At 36.8% G+C, this 19,847-nt stretch overlaps 1 protein-coding gene across 2 annotated transcripts in view; it reads right to left on the reverse strand.

Annotated features, from left to right (window-relative positions):
• PROS1 (protein S) overlaps window positions 1-19,847 on the reverse strand; it is a 117,988-nt gene that overhangs the window by 14,351 nt on the left and 83,790 nt on the right. For both annotated transcript variants that reach the window (XM_080657297.1, XM_080657296.1), the window contains 3 exons: window positions 14,795-14,984; window positions 9,233-9,400; window positions 7,154-7,322 (listed from right to left, as the gene is read on the reverse strand). In XM_080657297.1, coding sequence (XP_080513423.1) covers window positions 7,154-7,322; window positions 9,233-9,400; window positions 14,795-14,984 — 527 coding nt within the window. The remainder of the gene's footprint in view (window positions 1-7,153; window positions 7,323-9,232; window positions 9,401-14,794; window positions 14,985-19,847) is intronic.

Raw genomic sequence — 19,847 nt, forward strand, 5'->3', positions numbered from 1 at the left:
GACTTCAGGCAGTTCTGAATGATGGTTGTTCTACATTTTAGTTGTAATTTTGATGTGGTTGTGGGAGGCAGTAAGTACTGGTATTTACCTATGCTGTCATCTTGGTTCTAGAACTAGGTAAAATTTTAACAACTTGCTAAAGTTTTAGTGGGAGCTGGTGTGATAAATAAGCTCTGGGAATTGCAGAAACACGATAAATTCATACCCATTCACAGGCTTTCTATACATACCTTACTGGGTGCTCAAGAGAAAAACTGGGGGCAGAGAAAGAGATTAAAAAGTGCCTTTTTCCTAGTGCAGGCCTGGGAAAGAGAAGCAGCAACCAGCAGGAAAGGCACAAAGTCCCACCCAGATCATTCTGTCTCTTCTACACAACTAAAGCATTAAAGCATGGGGGAAAGGTCGAAAACCTGTCACCATTAGGACACATGTGAAGACCCATGTACCTACAGATTATAGAATGGAAATAAGAAAACAAAAACAATCTACCATGCCAAAACCGGTTTGGCTCAGTGGATAGAGCGTCGGCCTGCGGACTGAAGGGTCCCGGGTTCGATTCTGGTCAAGGGCATGTACCTTGGTTGCGGGCACATCCCCAGTAGGAGGTGTGCAGGAGGCAGCTGATCGATGTTTCTCTCTCATCGATGTTTCCAGCTCTCTATCCCTCTCCCTTCCTCTCTGTAAAATATCAATAAAATATATTTTTAAAAAAAACAAAAAAAAACAACAACAACAAAAAAAAATCTACCATGAAGAAGAAACAGAAAAATACCTGAATCCTAGAAATCTCCCCACTGGGTGGGGGGCAATGGTAAGATATGTACACATATAATACCTTAATAAAAATTTGAAAAAAAAAATAAAATAAAAAAAAAAAAAACAGAAAAAAAAAAAAAAAAAAAAAAAGAAATCTCCCCACTGCCGTGAGGGAGAGAGACAATAAATAGTCCAATCCTGAGCCCCAGGAATACAACACTCACCCAATGTTATATAGGCAGTTAGACAGACACGAGCAGAGCAAGGACGATGGGCCAGATACAGAAATTCACCAGAGCAGAAAGCCCTAGATGCCTAACAAGGACCAAAACTGGGGAAAAAAGAACCTCATCCCCAGTGTAACCTTTCCACCCCTAGTAAATTGATGGTCATGCAAGTTTAGGACCGCCCCCCACCCCGACCTTTTTCTTCCTAAGGTTAACATCTTGGCCTCAGTTGTATTTCAACTCCAGGCCCAAAAAAGCAGCTAAACCAGACAAGTGATGCTATGGCTGACTCAGGACCCACTACATTGACTAATGACCCCCTGCCGTGGCACCAACATGGATACCACAACCCTGAAAGGGCACACCTGGAAAGCTGATGAATATTCTATTGAGACCTTCCCCTGAGACCTCCCCTAAGATTTTCAACTGCAAGAGAGATAAATATAGCTCAGGATGAAGGACCCAGTGCACACTCTCCCCCTGGGGAGTACACATGCACTATTCCCTTTGCCCTTCTTCCCTCTAGGGGACCCCACAAGACTTGGAACCACAGGAGCAAAGGCAGCAGCAGTTTGTCCAGGGCTAACCTCCAAGCCCTGTCTCCAAGACCCCCTTTCTCTGACTTCTCAGAGAGCCAAAGCATCCCAGTGTAGGCTTTCCTATTGCTCCTTCCATGCCCTTCTTTGTTTCACTGTCCTAAGTATATCTTTGCTGCAGCCAATAAATTCTTACTTACTTTGCTACTCTTTGCCTCTCGATTGAAATATTTCCTTCAACAAGACAAGACCCGAGGTTTCATCATCTCCCTGGTAACAATAAGACTGAATCTGTACCAGAACAATAGAGAATAGTCCCCCCGTCCCCAGCCTGCAACCCCCCAACCCCTCTAAGAGGCTAGCAAATGTCAAGGAATGAGTAAGAACACTCTACTGGGTGAGGCAAGATCATGTAGAGACACTTTCTTGATGGTGATCATAAAGAGAATACCTAGCCAAGCAAAAACTGGCTTAGCGGTTGAGTATCAACCTATGACCCAGGAGGTCATGGTTCAATTCTCTGTCAGGGTACATGCCCAGGTTGCAGGCTCGATCCCCAGTAGGGGGCATGCAGGAGGCAGCTGAACAATGATTCTCACTCATCGTTGATGTTTCTCTCTCTCTCTCTCTCTCTCTCTCTCTCTATCTCTCTCTCTCTCTCTCCCCCTTCCTGCCTCCCTCCCTTTCTCTTTCTCTCTGAAATCAATAAAAATATATGTTAAAATGAGAGAGAGAGAGAGAGAGAGAATACCTAAACCTTAGGACAGGTAAGCTATTAAGAAAAACCCTCTTGAGCAACATAGCAGGATACAAAATTAACACCCAGATATCTATGGCATTTTTATACACCAATAATGATCTCACAGAAAGAGAAACTAAAAAAACCATTGCAACAAAAAAATTAAGATACCTAGGAATAAACTTAATTAAGGAGGTAAAAGACTGGGAAAACTACAGGACATTGAAAAAGAGATAGAGGAAGATATAAACAAGTGGAAGAATATACCATGTTCATGGATTGGTAAAATCAACATCATTAAAATGTCCATACTACCCAAAGCAATCTATAAATTCAATGCAATCCCCATTAAAATACCAATGGCATATTTCACAGACCTAGAACAAACTCTCCAAAAATTTATATGGAATAAAAAAAGACCCTTAATAGCCACAGCAATCCTGAGAAAGAAGAACAAAGTTGGAGGGATTACAATACCAGATATCAAACTATATTAGCCACTGTTCTCAAAACTGCCTGGTTCTTGCATAAGAAGAGACATATAGACCTGAAAATAACAGAGAACCCAGAAATCAACCCAAGCCATTATGTTCAATTAATATTTGACAAAGAAGGCAAGGGCATACAATGGAGTCAAGACAGTCTCTTTAATAAATGGTGTTGGGAAAATTGGACAGATACATGCAAAAAAATGAAATTAGACCACCAACTTACACCATACACAAAAATAACTCAAAATGGATAAAAATCTTAAAGGTAAGACAGGAAACCATAAAAATCTTAGAAAAAGCCATAGGCAGCAAAATATCACACATATCTCGTAGCAACGGACAGCTACAAGACAATGGAAACTAAGGAGAAAATAAACAAATGGGACTACATCAAAATAAAACCTTTCTGCACAGCAAAAGAAATCATCAACAAAACAACAAGAGAGCCCACTGAATGGGAGAACATATTTGCCAATGCTACATCCAATAAAGGATTAATCTCCAAAATTTATAGAGAACTCATGCAACTTAACAAAAGGAAGATAACAATTCAATCAAAAAATGGGCAAAGAACCTAAATAGACATTTTTTGAAAGTGGACAGAAGGCCAAGAGACATATGAAAACATGCTCAAAGTCACTAATCATCTAAGAGATGCAAATCAAAATGACAATGAGGTACCATCTCACACCTGTCAGAATGGCTATGATCAACAAATCAACAAAAGACAAGTGCTGGTGAGGATATGGAGAAAAATAAACCCTCATGCACTGCAGGTAGGAATGCAGACTGGTGCAGCCACTGTGGAGAACAGTATGGAGTTTCCTCAAAAAACTGAAAATGGAACTCCCGTTTGACCCAGTAATCCCACTTCTAGCACTATATCCAAGAAATCAGAAACATAATCAGAAAGGATATATGCACTCCTATGTTCATAGCAACACAATTCACCATAGCTAAGATTTGGAAACAGCCTAAGTGCCCATCAGCAGATGAGTGGATTAAAAAACAGTGGTACATCTACACAATGGAATACCACGCTGCTGTAAAAAAAAAAAAAAAAAAAAAAAAAAAAAAAAAAAGAACGCTTGCCATGTGCAACAGTATAGATGGATCTGGAGAGCATTATGCTAAGTGAAATAAGCCAGTCGGAGAAAGGTAAGTATCACATGATCTCACTCATTTGTGGAATAAAATGAACAACATAAACTGATGAACAAAAATAGACACATAGAAGCATCGAACAGACCATCAAACTTCAGAGGGAAGGCAGGGGAAGGTGGAAGGGGGGCAGGGGAAGAGATCAACCAAAAGACTTGTATGGATGCATATAAGCATAACCAACAGACACAGACAATAGGGGGGTGAGGGCCTGTGCTGGGCAGCGGGAGGGGGCTAGGAGAGGTCACTGGGGGGAAAAAGAGACATATGTAATACTTTCAACAATAAACAATTAAAAAAAACCCTCTGGCTAACCAGCTGCTACCCTAAGCACAAGATAATATTAAAGGAATTTGAAAAGTAGACACAGAAATAACAAAACCTAAGCCTCTCAATACTTGAGTAGATTGAGAGAAACCAAGATGGCGGCATAGGTAAACACCTAAACTGCTGCCTCGCACAACAATTTCAAAACTACAACTAAAAGACAGAACGGACACCATCCAGAACCACAGGAAAGCTGGCTGAGTGAAAATTCTACAACTAGAACGAAAGAGAAAAGCTCACAGAGAATTGGAGGTACGGCAAAGGGTCTTTGTGCGCGCAGAGAGGAAGGGCGGCTGAGAGCCTGGCTGACTTTCTCTGGCGCAGGGGGAAGGAAGCCTCCGACCGCACTGAACCCCAGTTCTGACTGCACTGAACCCCAGTTCCGGGCGAACCCCTGGGGACCCACGCTCTTACGGGGGGAGTCTGGACTCTCGGGCGGAGACTCGAGCTGGGAAAGGCAGAAGTCTGAAGGCGCACGCGGGCCAGTGCGCACAAAGGCTGCGGAGGTTGCCACAGGCTTTCCCTAGTGGAAGGAAGTCAGAGGATCCTGACTGCACTGAGCCCCAGTTCTGACTGCAGTGAACCCCAGTTCCAGGCGAGCCCCTGGGGACACACGCTCTTGTGGGGGGAGTCTGGACTCTCAGGCGGAGACTCGGGAGCCGGGGAAGGCGGAGGACTGAAAGCGCACATGCGCGCAAGGGCAAGGCTGACAGGAAGCCAAGACTGAGACTCCACCCCATCCAAGCTGAGCACAGAGGCTATTGCAATTTGGCAAGTCTAATCCTATAAGGCTGTCTCCAGCACCGAACTTCTCCCAGCATAGACACAGCTGATCCTTACAGCCAACTGGCCTGGAGGTCAATTCTTCCCAGTGATACCAACAACAATAAAGACTTAATTACAACAAGGCTGTACACACAGTCCACAAAGGGGTGCACCAAAAGTGTCCACCTCAGGTTAACTGGGGAAGCAGACCCACTGGGCCATATTGGAAACCTAGCACAAATATCTACCTTACCAACTCAGGGAATCAGTGAAAATGCGCGGTCTAAGAATCAGATCACAAACTAAAGAAATGGAGGAAAACAAACGACTGGATATAGAATTCAAAACCACGGTTATAAGACTTTTTAAGAATATCCTAGAAAAGGTCGATAAATATAACGAGACCCTCGAAGATATGAAAAAGGACCAACTAGAAATTAAACATACACTGACTGAAATAAAAAATATTATATAGAGACCCAGAAACAGAATAGAGGAACACAAGAATCAAGTCAAAGAATTGAAATACAAAGAAGCAAAAAACACTCAACCGAAAAAGCAAAAAGCAAAAAAAAAAATCCAAAAAGTTGAAGATAATGTAAGAAGACTCTGGGACAACTTCAAGCGTACCAACATCAGAATTATGGGGGTGCCAGAAGAAGAGACAGAGCAAGATACTGAAAACCTATTTGAAGAAATAATGACCGAAAACTTCCCCCACCTGGTGAAAGAAATAGACTTACAAGTCCAGGAAGCCCACAGAACCCCAAACAAAAGGAATCCAAAGAGGACCACACCAAGACACATCATAATTAAAATGCCAAGAGCAAAAGACAAAGAGAGAATATTAAAAGCAGCAAGAGAAAAACAGTTAATTACCTACAAGGGAGCACCCATACGACTGTCAGCTGACTTCTCAATAGAAACTATGCAGGCCAGACGGGAGTGGCAAGAAATTTTCAATGTGATGAATAGCAAGAACCTACAACCAAGATTACTCTACCCAGCAAAGCTATCATTCAGAATTGAAGGGCAGATAAAGAGCTTCACAGATAAGAAAAAGCTGAAGGAGTTCATCACCACCAAACCAGTATTATATGAAATGCTGAAAGGTATTCTTAAAGAAGAGGAAGAAGAAAAAAGTAAAGAGAAAAATTATGAACAACAAATACATATCTATCAACAAGTGAACCTAAAAATCAAGTGAATTAAAAACCTGAGGAACAGAATAATCTGGTGAATATAATAGAATCAGGGGTATAGAAAGGGAGTGGACTGATAATTCTCAGGGGGAAAGGGGTATGGGGGGTTCATGAAGAGAATGGACAAAAATCATACACCTATGGATGAGGACAGTGCGGGGGAGGTAAGGTCAGAAGGTGGGGTGGGAACTGGGTGGAGGGGAGCTATGGGGGGAAAAAGGAGAAGTAATTGTAATAATCTGAATAAAGATTTATTTAAAAAAAAAAATACTTGAGTAGATTGATTCAACATCCCTCAGTAAAGAGCCTAACAAAAGCGGAGGTGCACTCATTTCCAGATCTAAATATCATTTATCTCATTCTCTACTGTTCTGCATAAGATGCTCACCTATAAACAAAAATTATGTGATGTGGAAGAAAGAATGAAAAAAGCAACACATGGTCAAGAGACAATACAATCCACATGATCAGGTTTGGATATGACAGAGATATTGGAACTATCAGACAGGGAATTTTTAAAAATTATAATTAATATGCTGAAGGCTCAGTGGAAAAGATGGGACAACATGTATGAACAGAAAAGAAATTTTGTGAGAGGTGAAAATTTTAAGAAAGAAGCAAATGAAAATACTAGAAATGAAGATGCATCCTTTTAATTATATTAATTAGTAGACTCAATACAACTGAGAAATTATTGAACCTTCAACTGAATTTACCCAAAATTAATCAGGCTATGTGCCAATAATCTTTAGGCATTTTCAACTACTTTTTTCCCCTCAATATGCTGGGGAAATTTTTATAAAAAGTATATAATAATATGAATAAGCTTAATACTATGCCTGGCAAAAAGTAGGCACTCATAATGTTTACTGAAGGAATTACTGCTATTTGTCAATAAATAAATTTAGTCATTAATGAGAAAAGAGAGATAAAATGGGAAATCACTTACTATAATCTATGCTAAATTGAGCAACTCCAGAACCAGGATAGTAGGAACCCTTCTCCACAGTGATAAAACAATGCTTATTTTGTCTTTCTTGAATAATTTCATCTACTCTTGAAGTTCCTTGATTCATCAAATTCCAGCCTCGCATACATCCATCTAGACGAGGATTAATCTAACAAAATAGAATATACGTCAAGGAGTGCATTTTTAACTTGTAAGTCAGACTGACAGTGGCTTAACTGATTATAGAAACAGGTTTTTGTTTAGCCGGAAAATCTTTTCTTTGATGTCATTTAAAAAATATTTTTAATATTTTGAACTTATCTAAAATTTTCTTTTCAAAGTGTCCTTCAGATGGATAGTCTTTTCCAGGTAAAGTGAGTTATGCCATCACAGACCTCCAGTAAGATCCTAATAATTTTTAAGACCTCAAGCCCTACGTGCCTCTTCTATGTCATTCAGGGGTAACTTTCCTGCTCTCAAGTTCCATATATGTGTCTAGCTGTGGCCCTGGGCTCTATGCTGCTTTCTATTTTTCTCTAATTGCATTTACCACACAGATTTGTCTTGCCATCAGACTCAAGCATTGGCGAGACAGACGTGTGTGGTAAATGCAATTAGAGGTCCTCAAGTGTTTCCATTCTTTAGCTTCACCATGGCACCCAGTCAGACTGAAGATATGTGGTGGCTATGTCATAAATAACTGATTCCTTATGAATGATTTATTTTATTGTTAAAGTGTCTGGATTTATCAATTTCAAAGAACAGGTATATTCACTCTGATATGGGTTAACTAATTCAGGTTTTATAACATATTACAGAAACCTTTTAAGTTAAGGTAACTGTGAATTGCCATGAGTGAAAGATACCAGTAGATATAAAATGGTAAATATTGAAGTTAAATCAGTAGGTGCAATTGGCAGATCCATGAATACAGATGAAATATTTAAAACTCTCCAATGACAGTGATTAGTCTCCTTCAGGAAACCTATTCCACAGTTATTAGATAAACATCATGTTCAGAAAATCATCTACTGTATATAACTTCAATTTATGACAAGCTGCAGTCATACTCCCAGTAAAGATTTCTTAAATAAAAAAAAGTTCTACCTTATATGTCATTCTTATCTCCCAAATTTAAGTTCTAAAGTAGACCTAAGAAAGCTCTTTAACTGACTTAATAAAATAATGTATTTTGGGATTCAAATATATGTAGTTTTATGTTAATAGCTAAGTATGTACAATTATGATGTTAGCCGTGAATTGAAGCTTAAAAATTTAAAGTTTTCTATTTCACAGCAAGCAAGTATAGAAAAAGCTGGTTCTCTTCCCAAAGTGGAAGACAAGCTTATCCATTATGTGAATCATTGCTTCCAATGACTGACCAGGAGGCCTTTCAAGATCTCTGACAGCAGAAGTCTCTTTAAGAAAATAGTTCAGCCCTAACCGGTTTGGCTCAGTGGATAGAGCATCAGCCTGTGGACCAAAGGGTCCCAGGTTCAATCCCGGTCAAGGGCATGTACTTTGGTTGCAGGCTTCTCCCCGGCCTGGGCCCTGGTCGGGTCTCAAGCAGGAGGCAACCAATCAATGTATTTCTCTCATATCAATATTTCTGTCTTTCCCTCTCTCTTCCACTCTCTCTAAAAATTCAATGGAAGAATATCCTCGGATGAGGATTAAAAAAAAACAAAACAAGAAAATAGTTCAGTTTGTTAAAAATGTTCACCTTATTTCATTTTTGTAACAGTTGATATATGGCTTTCCTTTTTATAATACATAGTGAGAACTTTCCCTACCATGTCTAATAAATGTTTTCCAAGTTCTGGTGCCAAAATAAAAATTAAAAATAAAAAAATAATAAAAATTGCTGGAGGTTAAATGGGCTCAAAACACTACACTCATTTTTCTGTTTCCTTAATATAACGTCAAGGGCCACTAATGTTATTTTTCCATGTTCAATTCAAGTTGTCAGTTGGTATGTTTAATAAAATAACTTCTTTTGACTTTTGTAATATCTTCAAATCTATTACAGACAAAAGGAATTCTCCATGATGAATGAATTAAAAAAGCTTGGATCATTACCGGTTTAATGAGTGTATTCTTCAGTGTCCGAGGTAAGCCTGCAAAGTATACTTTGGTTTCTACAAATCCACTTGTAGACTTAAAAAGGCTCTCTGGTTTATTTATATTCATTATGGCTTCTCTAGCTATTTTCACACTAATACTCTGTTCTAATTCTTCAACAGAGACCTACAATTAAAAAGACAGAGATTATCAAACAACCAAATATCCTTGCATGTCATATTAAATACTAATTTTGAATAATCCTGTTAATATTCCAATAAATAATTTTCCAAAGTAATCATTTTAATGTAATTATTAATTTGTCCCAATACATTTGAAATGTCAACTGATTATAAAGGTGGTAAAAATGTGTTTTAAAGGAATAGTACTTGATTGAAAATTAAATGACTGTATTTTAAAGTTCAAAAAAAATCAATATTATTCTGTTAAATTTAAACATCCAATTAAAATATGTGTCCTTCAATCCAGTATGCCATAAAATGGATAGTTTTTAAAAAGTGAGTCACTCTACAAAATCTTAGAAAATGTTTAAGTGTTCTTAAATATATGTGTACTTTATTGTATAATAGTACACATAAAGAATCAATAATGTAAATAAATTCTTCATATAAATTAAGAGAAATCAGTACATCCAGCATTCTGATTACTACACACAAATAATATTTTGTTTCAAAATTCCAAAGTAATAGAGGTCGTTAGGAAGCACAATACATGAAATTTTACCTTTTTTTCCAATTTTGAAAGTAGTGTGGGTTCTAAAATAAAGGTTAGTAGTGATGGTAAACAACAATTACGAAATCTTATAAAGGCAATCCAAAGAACCATGTTGTGATCTCATGTAAAACTGTATCACTCAACATGCAAATTTTTCATTTACTAATTATTAATGGAGGCCAAACAATAGGCATATTAAAACACCACTATAGGAAGAGAAAAACTATTCTCTAAAGTAAAATAAATTTGATAACATGTACAGATTTAGGCAATGGATACTCTCTCCTTAATATAGCTAATCATGTCACTTTGCCCTAATGACTACTCCCTCTTTGAAAGACATTCCTTAAAAAAAAAAAAAAAAAAAAGGAAAGAAGGCCAAAACCGGTTTGGCTCAGTGGATAGAGCATCAGCCTGCGGACTGAGAGGTCCCAGGTTCGATTCCGGTCAAGAGCACGTAACTTGGTTGCAGGCACATCCCCAGTGGGGGGTGTGCAAGAGGCAGCTGATCGATGTTTCTCTCTCATCGATGTTTCTAACTCTCTATCCCTCTTCCTTCCTCTCTGTAAAAAATCAATAAAAAATATATTTAAAAAAAAAAAAAGTAAAGAAGATGTTCCTAATAGCCTTCAGAACAGTAGTCTGGCTTGGTTCTCCTACCTTCTTATGATTCCTTCTCAGTCTCCTTGCTAGATACTCCTCTTCTCAATCTCTATAAGCCCCAGACCTTTTTCCTTTAGCCGCACAAGTATTTCTAAATGGGGGAACTCTATGCTCCACTCTAGGGCATTTGGAAAATATGGGGTGGGAGGTACTTTTAGTTGTCACAATGAGTAGGAAGTATGCTGACATTGTAATATGCAGGATAGTTGTGCAAAATAAGTAATAAAAAAATCCAATATCCTGCAAACCTTCTAAATAACCATACTGAATATTCATGTAGGGCATACTCATGCTTATAATTATTTGAGTTTGTGTATATGTCAACACAACATATTCATTGTATTATTTTAGCATTTACTGAATTTTTCAAGAATGTAAGTCTTGCAAACCAAAGGTGGTTTGTTTGTTTTGTCTGGTTCTTTGCTAAGAGATTTAACCATTTTGGAAAATTACTATTACTGATGGCAACGCCATTTATGCAGTTATGGTATTTGAGTTGCCAGTACAATACTCAGCATAAGTCTTCATTTGTAGCTTCCACATTATTCTATGTTTAGGAGCAAGATTTGACAAGAATTATACTTGTACTTGAACATTTACATATTGAAATACATATTCTTATAAATTGCTTTCCTTCATGTATATAATAATTGAAGCATTCTGTTGGTTTCTATTAGGGATATTGATGCATTTCATTATAGGACAGTAAAAGAACATTATAAATATTTGGGCAATGCATGAGAGAGTTTAGAACCGCAGGTTGATATACTCAATTTCATGGCCTTTAACCCTCTCTTTATGCTAAATATTTGAAAGTTTATATGTACCTTCAAGGCTTGACCTTAAAGATCTATCCAGAATCAGATCACTTCTCACCACTCACACCACCAACAATCCAGCCAAAATTTCTATCTTCTCTCTTCCAGGTTATTGCAATGGTCTCCTGGCCCCATGTCCTATTCTACCATTATTCTCTACTATCTAGTTTCCACAAAGCCATGAGATCTTAATCAAGATTATCTTTAAAAATGCAAATTAGATTATGTCATGTCTCAAAATCATCCAATATCTTTCTACTTAGCCTAAAATCCAAGTCCTCACTATGTTCTCTAACCCTTCATGATGTTATTCCAGATTATATTTCTAACCTTATTTTCTACATACTGTCTTTCTGTCTCACTCCACTGCATCTACACTGACCTTTGTGTTATTCCTCAAACACATCTTCTTGCCTAAGACTCTGTACTTGTGGTTCAGATGGCACAGAATCATCTTTCCCCATATATTTCTCATGACTTATGCCTCAAATATTTGGTCAGATGTAATCTCATCAGAGATAGCTTTCCTGATTCCATTTGCACATTCACCGTCATTCTCTATTGCCTGGCCTTCTCTTTTTCCTCATAGCATTCATTATATCTGACATATCTATTTATTTGTGTATTTGTGGTTTTCATCTCACCACTACTAGAATGAAAGCTCCATAAGAGCAGTGACTTTATTTCATTCACTGTTATATCCTCACCACCTAGAAGGAATAGCACATAAAGTGCAATAAATATTTTGCTGAATTAATGAAATTATGATATAAGTTATAGATTTCTAACCAATATTAGGATTAAACCCAAATATGAGATATAATAATCATTCTAAACAATATTTATTTATTTGGGTTATAGACATTCTAAGTACCTAATAATTACACATTCTATTCAATTTAGCTAAATTATAAAACAATTGTCATGCATTTTAATTTTGATTTCTTATTTTTAAAGTATTTTATTTAAAATTTTTAAATAATTTAAAATTAGTGAAACAGTTGTTATATAGTAAATACTGTACTAACTTAAAATATTTATTTCAAATAATTTCTGTGCTGAATAAATTTGTTCAGCAAAATAGTATAATTTATTAATAAACCATCAAAATTATAAGCTGGTAAAATATCACATGGTAATTTTTTTTTAGAACAAAAGATATAGAGTGAGAAAACAATCCTACTTATATGGTGGGGAGGAATTCATAAATTATTAAAATATTGAATTAAGAATTTAAGCCGAAACCGGTTTGGCTCAGTGGATAGAGCGTCGGCCTGCGGACTGAAGGGTCCTGGGTTCGATTCCGGTCAAGGGCATGTACCTTGGTTGCGGGCACATCCCCAGTGGGAGGTGTGCAGGAGGCAGCTGATCGATGTTTCTCTCTCATCGATGTTTCTAGCTCTCTATTCCCTCTCCCTTCCTCTCTGTAAAATATCAATAAAATATATTTAAAAAAAAAAAAAAGAATTTAAGAAAAACTACCAACACTAAATTTATTTCCAGATTAAAGTTTTTCTCTGACTTGTTTATAGTTCTTACATTTTATTTTTATATAAAATTGCATTACATTTATAAAGGAAAAATTTAATTAAAATATTTTAATTGAAACATAGATATATATTAAATACTTTCTTTTAAACAAGGATCATAAACATAGGAGACAAAATGCATTAAACTGAATTGCTGCCTTCCATCCAACCCTTAATCTTGCCTTCAACAGTATGATTCATTGACAATTTTTTGTTTGTTTTTAAATATTTCCCTTCTGTTTTCTTGATTCTTTTATTAAATTTATGGGGTGACATTTTTAATAGGATCATATAGGTTTCGGGTGTAGATTTCTATGACATAAGATTTGACCGAAGTCAAATCTTCTTATGTCACCATATATTAGGTCCCCCTTTTTAATAAAAATTTAAAAAATAAATACAATCTACAACTCATGTTGTTAATCTCACAGGTAAATATTTACCGTCTTCCTTATACATAATATATTCTACTTAGACATTTATTAAAATTCCCCTCCAAACAGCTATTTTCTATTTGTATAAATTCATTGGGGGGAAAATGTTTGTCCTCTTGCTGAAAGTGATTTTCGTGATTTGAGATATGTGATTTTGGGACATTAGACAGTAAAATATATCCTTTAGCTATATTCATAAACTGCTCTTGATACAGAGGTAATAGGAGAAACATAGTAGCAAAGCATCTAATGAGAGCATACAGAGTCAGAGAATTTTAGTGATTTTTCTGACAGTTGCATCTAAACCTGTGCAGACAGTATTCTTTTAGAGATAGGAGTTCAAGATCTATGGCCACCAAAGGACAGAAAGCCCTTCTTTGGTGAACCACATTTGTGCTCCACTGACTTTATCACTCCTTCTATTGTAACACATTGCATTAGTTCATAAATCCACACAGATATGGACAACTAATTCATAAGGCAACATCAGCTACTAAACTGTGAGTTGCTAAGCTCAAAAGTAATGAAGACCATTTCTTAGGAACTTAGCACTTTGAAAGTGCTCACTTTCAGTTTATTGAATATATGAGTGCATGAGTGGGTAAATAAAGGAATGAAATAATTTAGTGATGACTTCACATGGCATCACCACATAGACTTCTCATCAGCTCCCACAGGCATAGAAAGTTTTTCTTTGGGGTACCACATTCTAAGGTGAAGCTGATCTTAGCTATCCTCTCTGGGAAGTAATGATTGATTCTACTGCAGAAAAGAGTTCTCCCCACTATAGACTGGCAGTAATCCCTTCTCAAAGAAAATCTCCATTATAATCCAGTTGATTAAAATGTTGTTATTGATTATTAAAATGAAGGCTCATGATTAGGGATTATCTAAAAATGCTAGTTTCTAGGCACCTTGATTGCTACCAGCTAATGTAAACTATACAAACTGATTATCTACATGCTAATATTTAAAATTGAAGTAACTTTGATTTTGTTCTTATGTGTAATTCTTTACATTTAAAAAAAATTGTTGGCTATCTAGTATACTTGTCCTTGATTAGTGGTGTCTTTACATAAAATAGTTTGCCAGCTAATAACCTCTGACCTATTCACCCAGTGACAGATACTAAAAGGGGTAAGAAGCTAAAGACAGATGAGGTCGGGCATATAACTGGAAACAACTTCAGTTATGAGAAATCTTAAATATATTAAGTGAGGTTATCCTTCCTCGAACCCTTTCATGGATTTGCAATAATAGAATATACTTCATATAACATCAGATTAAAACCAAATCCACTTAGATTTGGTACCACTAAACCTAATAAAAATAAATTATTAATGATTTTATACAAACTGTGTCAAAGTGGACAGATTTTTTTATGAAATCTTCACAACGTACCATATGCCATAGACCATTATTAATAACTTGGCCTCCAGTTGTGATTTGGGTTGTATGTTCATTCTTAAACTGAATTTCAAGCTTTCCATCACGAAGTGCAATCAGGAGCCAAGCTGAGTGGTCAAGAGCTTCTGTATACAGGATAACACCTTCGGAATCATATGTCCGGAAATCAAATGTGGCTGAAAATCTAAACAATGGACAAAGAGAGAGCCTTAATAGTGAGAACCTGGAAGGCTCTATGTATTATTCTTTTTTTTCTTGTACTGGCAAAAAGCAGTATGTTGAGTCAACTATTTCCATCCCTGGAATTAATAAAAGAGAAGGGCAGAATTAGACTGTTGGTGTATTATCTCTGGCTCCATGTGTGTTTAAAATCAAGTTATTAAATTTTCGTGCTTATTATAGGAGTCTTTTTCCCAGAGAACAGATACTTTGGTAATTTTTCATCTTTTTTTGGCATTTGGTTTGGAGGCACTCTTTCAGATGTTGGAATTAAGGCATATGTACAAATATCAGACATATTGAGTCTCTTCTGGAACCTTTCATACACTACATAATCTGATTAAGATTCTTTTATTGCTGTATCTGTACATGGTTAGTAAAAGATATTACAATTTCATGATTGGTTTATCCATCAAAAAGCATATTCTCCCTATGATTTCATATATGTCAGGAAGGAATCACTCAGCATCTGGACGATTGCAAACATAGTTAAGCTTTCATGTGTGGTAGAAAAGGTAAAGTCAAAAGCTTTAAAATGTATCTATTAGCTTGATTTCAAAGGGTCTCCCAACCTCTAATAGCATAAATCACTATACTAGATTACATGGAAAAAGAGTTTAAAAGATATAGTCTAATATTAGCAAACCAAATACAACAATACATTGAAAGGATCATATAGCATGATCAAGTAGAATTTATTCCAGGGATGTAAGGATGATCCAACATCCACAAATCAATCAATGTGATACACCACATTAACAAAATGAAGAATAAAAATCATGTATCATCCCAATAGAAACAGAAAAAATATTTGATAAAATTCAACATCCATTTATGGTAAAAACTCTCAACAATGTGGGTATAGAGAAAACATAGCTCAACATAATAAAGGCCATATGACATACCAACAGCTAATAACAATACTCAGTGGGGAAAAGTGAAAGCTTTTCCTCTAAAGCAGAAACAAGACAAGGATTCCCACTCTGGCCACTTTTATTAGGCTAGAGAAAGAAATAAAAGGCATCCATGTCAAAAAGGAAGAAGTAAAACTCACTATTTGTAAATGGCCTATGTATAGAAAACCCCAAAGATTCCACCCAAAAAAACTGTTAGAACTAATAAATGTTCAACAAAGCTGCAGGACACAAAATTAATGTACAGAAATCTGTGGAGTTTCTTTATACTAATAACAAACTATCAGAAAGAGAAATTAAGAAACAATCCATTTACAATGTTATCAAAAAGAAAAAAATACATGTACCTCGGAATTAATTTACCTAAGGAGGTGAAATACCTATACATTGAAAAGTATAAAACGCTGATAAAAGAAACTGAAGAAGACACAAATAAATAGAAAAACATTTTGTGCTGATTGATTGGAAGAATTATTATTGTTAAAATATCCATACTGCCCAAAACAATCTACTGATTCAGTGCAATCCCTATTAAAATTCCAGTGGCTCCGCCCTCCAGCAACAGGTCCCTCTCTCCCCAGGCAGGAGGGTCTGGCCCTCCACAATCCTCCCTCTCAGCTTCCTTCCTCCTGACCACTCAACTGTTCTCATCTCTCACTGGGGCTGGTTTTGTTTTCTTTCCTCTTTCTCCACCCACCTCTGTCTCTCAGTGTCTCCCTGTGTCTGTCTCTGTCTAAACCCCTGCCCAGTGTGTGCTGAATCTCTCTCTCTCTCAATCTCTGTTCTCGTTCTCTCTCTCTCTCTCTCTCTCTCTCTCTCTCTCGTTCTTCCCCATTCTCCCCTCTCAGTCTCTCTCTCCCTTCTCTGTTTTTTGTCCTGGAGTCATTCTACCTCTCTCCTGGCTCCCTCTGCTTCCTCCCACTGGAACTCTCTGTCTCTCCCATCCCTCAGAACCTCCTCTTCTCCATTTCTGTCTGTCCTCCTTCTCTCCCTTTCTACCTTCCTGGTCCACAGCCCACCCTCTCCCATTCCACAGAGTCTCTCCCTTTTTAGCCCCTTTTAAAGGGCCCTGACCAGTTCTTAGGCCCCCATGCCTGAGTACCCCCATGGCCATCTGGGCAGGGGGAACCACCCATTCAGTCCCCATGAGCTGGCTCCCCAAATCCCAGCCACATTTTTAAAAAAATCCCAATGGCATTTTTCACTAAAGTAGAATAAATAATTTTAAAATGTGTATGGAACCACAAAACTTCCCCAATAGCTAAAGCAAGCTTGAGAAAGAACAGAGCTGGAGGTATCACACTTCCTGATTTCAAACTATACTGCAAAGCAACAGTAATCAGAATGGTATGACATTGGCATAAATATAGACAGATCAATGGAAGAGAATTGAGAGTCCAGAAATAATCCCACACATTTACAAATAAGTAATTCATGACAAAGAAGTCAAAAACATACAATGGAGAAAGGACAGACTTTTCAATAAGTTGTACTGGGAAAATTGGACAGCTCCCTGCAAAACAATGAAACTAGACCACTATCTCACACCATACACAGAAATTAAATCAAAATAGATTAAAGACCTAAAACCATAAAATACACAGAAAAAACACAGCAGGTAAGATTCTTGACATGTGTCTTAGCAATGTTTTTGTGAATCGACTCCAAAGGAAAGAAAAACAGAAGCTCAAATAAACAAATGGGACCAGATCAAATTAAAAAACTTCTACAAAGCTAAGGAAACCATTATAAACATGAAAATGCAACCTATTGAACTGGAGAAGATATTTGCAAACTATACATCCAAGGAGGGAATAATATGTAAAATATGTAAAGAACTCACAAAACTCAACAACCACAGAAATCAACCGACTTTTACAAATGGGCAGAAAATCTGAATATGCATTTTCCAAAAACATACTTATAGCCAACAGGCACATAAAAAGATGTTCAGCTTCACTAATTATTAGAAAAATGCAAATCAAAACCACAATGAGATATCACCTCATACCTGTTAGAATGCCTATTATCAAAAAGATAAGAAACAACAATTGTTGGAGAAGATGTGGAGAAAGAGAACCCTCATACACTGTTGGTAGGAATGTAAATTAGCACACCACTATGGAAAACAGTATAAAGATTCCTGAAAATTTTAAGGATAGAGTCACCATATGATCCAGCTATTCCATTACCGTGTATTTATTCAAAGAATACAAAACATTAATTTGAAAAGATAAATGCACCCCTATGTTCACTGAAGCATTATTTACAATAGCTAAGATATAAAAAAACAAAACAACCTAAGTGTGTGATGGATGAATGGATAAAGAAAATGTGGTACACACACACAATGGACTACTACCCAGTCATAAAAAGAATTAAATCTTGCCATTTGAGACAAAACAAATGGAGTGAAGTAAGTCAGATGGAGAAAGACTAATACTGCATAATTTCACTCACGTGTGGAATCTAAAACAAATAAACAACAACAAAACAAGCCAAAACGAAAACAAATTCAAACATAAGTAAGGACAGGTTGGTGGTACCAGAGGGGAATGGGGTGGGGAGTGAGTAAGAAGTCTGCAGGGGTCAATTTTATGGTGAAAGACAATAACTAAATTTTTTTGTGGTGATAACTTTGTAATATATACAAATATCCAATTATAATGTTGTACGCCTGAGACATATAATGTCATATATCAATATTATCTTCAATGAAACAGATAAAGTGTAGCCATGTGTTCTGGGGTATCGGAGCTCTGGCAATGCCTATTAAGACTCTGGACATATATGAAGCTACTATGAGGGGGGAAAAATCTTAAGTATGCTATATTTTAAAATAACACATATTGATTCAGTGCTCATAGGACACTTTCTAATTAGAATCAGCAATAAAGTTTCCAAGGGCCAAGCAAATCGAAATGACTGAAAAAACACAAAAGGGAATAGAAAAGTACTTGTATAATGATTAGTTAAAATAAAGATAATTTAACTTAAAAAGTTAGGATTTCAAATAATTGCTAAATAAAGCAAGGAATACACAACTTATCCCCACATATAGCAGTAATAACAACACAGGCACCATTTGCAATGGGGCACAGATCTACCTCAAATGGAACAAAGAAAAGGTGATAGGAAATATGCTAAAAAGGTAAATGTGAAGTGTGTTGAATGGATAGCAATGTAATAGAAATTCACTGAACCCAAATTATTTTATAAGAAAAAGAATTTTGCTTAGAATAAGTGTTTCCATTCTTTTTCACACTCATCACATCTTGCTGATGCAAAGCATGTGTTATCTTGCCAAAACCTTAATCTGTGTATGCTCAGAATTTTCCGTAACTTGATCCTATTATGGAGATAATTGCCGTCTCTTTGTAAAATCATGCTAAACCAGTAATTCTGAGTCCTGTTCTGTATGTTTTCTTTCTGAAATACATCAACATTCTGATTCATCACATTGGGGAACAATTCATTCTTTATCAGAAGTATTGTAGAGTAAAAAAATAGTGAATCTGTACTTTTGGGTAGAGTATCTGATTATGGAAAACAACGGAAGGGATTTGCAAAAAAATAAAGTAATAAAGCGCTAAGAAACCAAGATGGCGGCATAGGTAATCACCTATACTTGCTGCCTCTCACAACCACATCAAAACCACAACTAAATGGCAGAACAACTACCACCCAGAACCGAGGGAAAGCTGGCTGAGTAGAAGTTCCACAACTAGAGAGGTGAAGAAGGCTTATTGAGACCAGTAGGAGGTGTGTAGGCGCAGAAAGTGCTGCACCTGTTTGTGCTGCTTTTTAAACTGGGAGGGTGATACAAGCTCCCGCTTGCTCTGAACTCCAGTTCCGGGCGAGACTCTGGGGGACCCAGACACATATGGGGAGAAACTGGACTGTCTGGCATCAGG

The sequence above is a fragment of the Plecotus auritus genome (genome assembly GCF_963455305.1).
Source record: "Plecotus auritus genome assembly, chromosome: 2".
NCBI lineage: Eukaryota > Metazoa > Chordata > Mammalia > Chiroptera > Vespertilionidae > Plecotus > Plecotus auritus.